We start from the raw sequence: 2048 nt of genomic DNA, 5'->3' as shown, positions 1-2048 counted from the left end.
CGGTAGCACTCGTTTGCCGGCTGTGTTTTCGAAAATTCTCCTTGAAATGCGGTGGCCTAACTTGTGTGAAAATTCGGCCACAACTCCAATTTTTTAATGATAAAATTAGAAATTAGAAACATTCAGAAAACATCCAGAAGACGTTCCAAAATCAGCGATCTCGTATTAAGCGACAACTTCTCGAATTCCGCGGTCTTTCTCAACTTTTTAGCCTTCTCCGGCGAATTCATCTCACTGATACACTTTGCCAAAAGCTTCGACAATGCATATTCATCAGCAAACCATAGCATTTTTTCGTATGCAATTTTTGAGATGTGGAGAAGGTGATATTCAACGATTCCAACAACTGATGACACTTGAAAACGTCGAGCCATTTCGAGAAGCTTCTCGACAGTTTGATCTGCAAATTTTCTGGAATTTTTTATCCTGGAAATCGATATTCTTACCATTTGGAAACTGTGGATTCGGGTAGAAAGTAGCAAGAAGAAGCCCAAAATCTTCATAGGAAACTTCCTTGATTTCGATTTCTTTCATTTGTCCTTCTTTGAAATTCGCAGAGAAAAGAGTGGAGAAAAAGTCGGAGTGGATAGAAAGGAACTGGAAAAAGTAGAATTTGGAAATTTTCTAGATTTCTGAGACTTACCGATTTGTTAACATTCAGCTTCTTTCCATCGACAACAAGAACCACATCTGTTTTATCGGAAGCCACAAACATTTTTTCATAAGACATCTTCTCGGGTGGAGACGATTCAGCGTAGTGAGCAGTGAGATTGTACTCAAAACTAACCGGGTAGGAATTAAGAGTATTACGAGTTAAGAGTATTCCAATTGCTGCCAAAACTGAATGGTTCGTGTCAGTCCAATCAATATCTACTCTATGTGGAAGCCAATAAACAGAACTGACTATCAAATGTCCAACAAGACGATGAGCTCCTTGGTTTTTCAAATCTTTCCAATCAATGTTCCATGTGAAATTGGCTCTAGAATAAGTATCGATACCGCCACTCCATGTACTGGAAATTTGAATAGAATATTATCGAAATTATGTTATTTTACTTACTGTTTGATGCCATCTTTTTCACCTGATTCCAACACGATCGCGGGACCAGTATTGTCAACTTTCTTCTGTCCACTTTTGTAAGAAATCACTTTCCTTGTCATCGTTCGATCGAGGTCGTGGTTTATCTGGAAAAAAAACAGTTTTGTTGACGAAAGCTCCATCTTTCGCTCGATGAATGGCGAAATCGGGCCAAAAACATAAACCTTTGCTCATTTTCAGCGAAAAATGTTTAAAAATCAAGAATAGTTGAAACGGGTGCAACAGTAACCCAAGCGCGGCGAGACCCGCAATCGGTGTCGATTTACGGGGTCGATTTAAAGGGGGACTCCGGTCATTTTTTTATTGCATCAAAATGTGCTAAAATGTATCTATTTTCAGAATATTTTTGCGAAAAAATTCGAAATAAATCCGAAATCCCCAAAAACGCCGTTGAAAAGGAAAAAAAATTCAAAAAAAGATGCCGCCGAGGCTCCACGTACCATCTATCGCCGGCTCGCCATGAAGCGTCTCCAGAAAGTTCTGAAAATCGTCGGCGCGAATTTCGGAAAGTTCGATTTCGGCTTTTTCGGATTCCTCGAATTTTCCAAAAAACATCGATTGGAAATATGTCGATTGGGTGGCGAGAAGCTGCAAAATTCCAGATTTTTAGCCAAATTTTCAGCAAAAAAATCGATTTTCTGGGGTAAAAAAATTCTAGGTTAACTTTTTCTGGAATTTTCAGATACTTAGCCCATTTTTCGGCTAAAATCGATTTTCACAACAAAAAAACTAGCATATATAATTTTTTTTTTCTGAAAAAAATGGTTATTTTTGGCCAATTTTAATCGAAAAAACCACAATTTTTCTGACTAGAAAGCAGCTGAAAGTCTGAAAATTCCAGAAAAAAAATGACTCAAAAATCTGAAAAATAGCTCTTTTTCAATAGATATTTTAGACTCAAATTCAAAATCTCAGCTCATTTTTAAACAAAAAATGAGATTTTGAGCTG

The 2048-nt window shown here is 37.4% G+C and overlaps 1 protein-coding gene across 1 annotated transcript; it reads right to left on the bottom strand.

Annotated features, from left to right (window-relative positions):
• Window positions 1-122: 122 nt before the first annotated feature.
• Window positions 123-1161, bottom strand: CBG24135 (the record flags this gene model as incomplete). Its single annotated transcript, XM_002648059.1, has 4 exons — window positions 123-400; window positions 447-597; window positions 644-1013; window positions 1061-1161. The coding sequence occupies 4 exons, from the start codon at window positions 1159-1161 to the stop codon at window positions 123-125; spliced, it is 900 nt and encodes a 299-aa protein (XP_002648105.1).
• Window positions 1162-2048: the final 887 nt, after the last annotated feature.

The sequence above is a fragment of the Caenorhabditis briggsae genome, assembly GCF_000004555.2.
Source record: "Caenorhabditis briggsae complete genome, chrII, whole genome shotgun sequence".
Lineage (NCBI taxonomy): Eukaryota > Metazoa > Nematoda > Chromadorea > Rhabditida > Rhabditidae > Caenorhabditis > Caenorhabditis briggsae.
The sequence above is the reverse complement of the archived record's forward strand: the minus strand, read 5'-3'. Positions and strand labels throughout refer to the sequence as shown.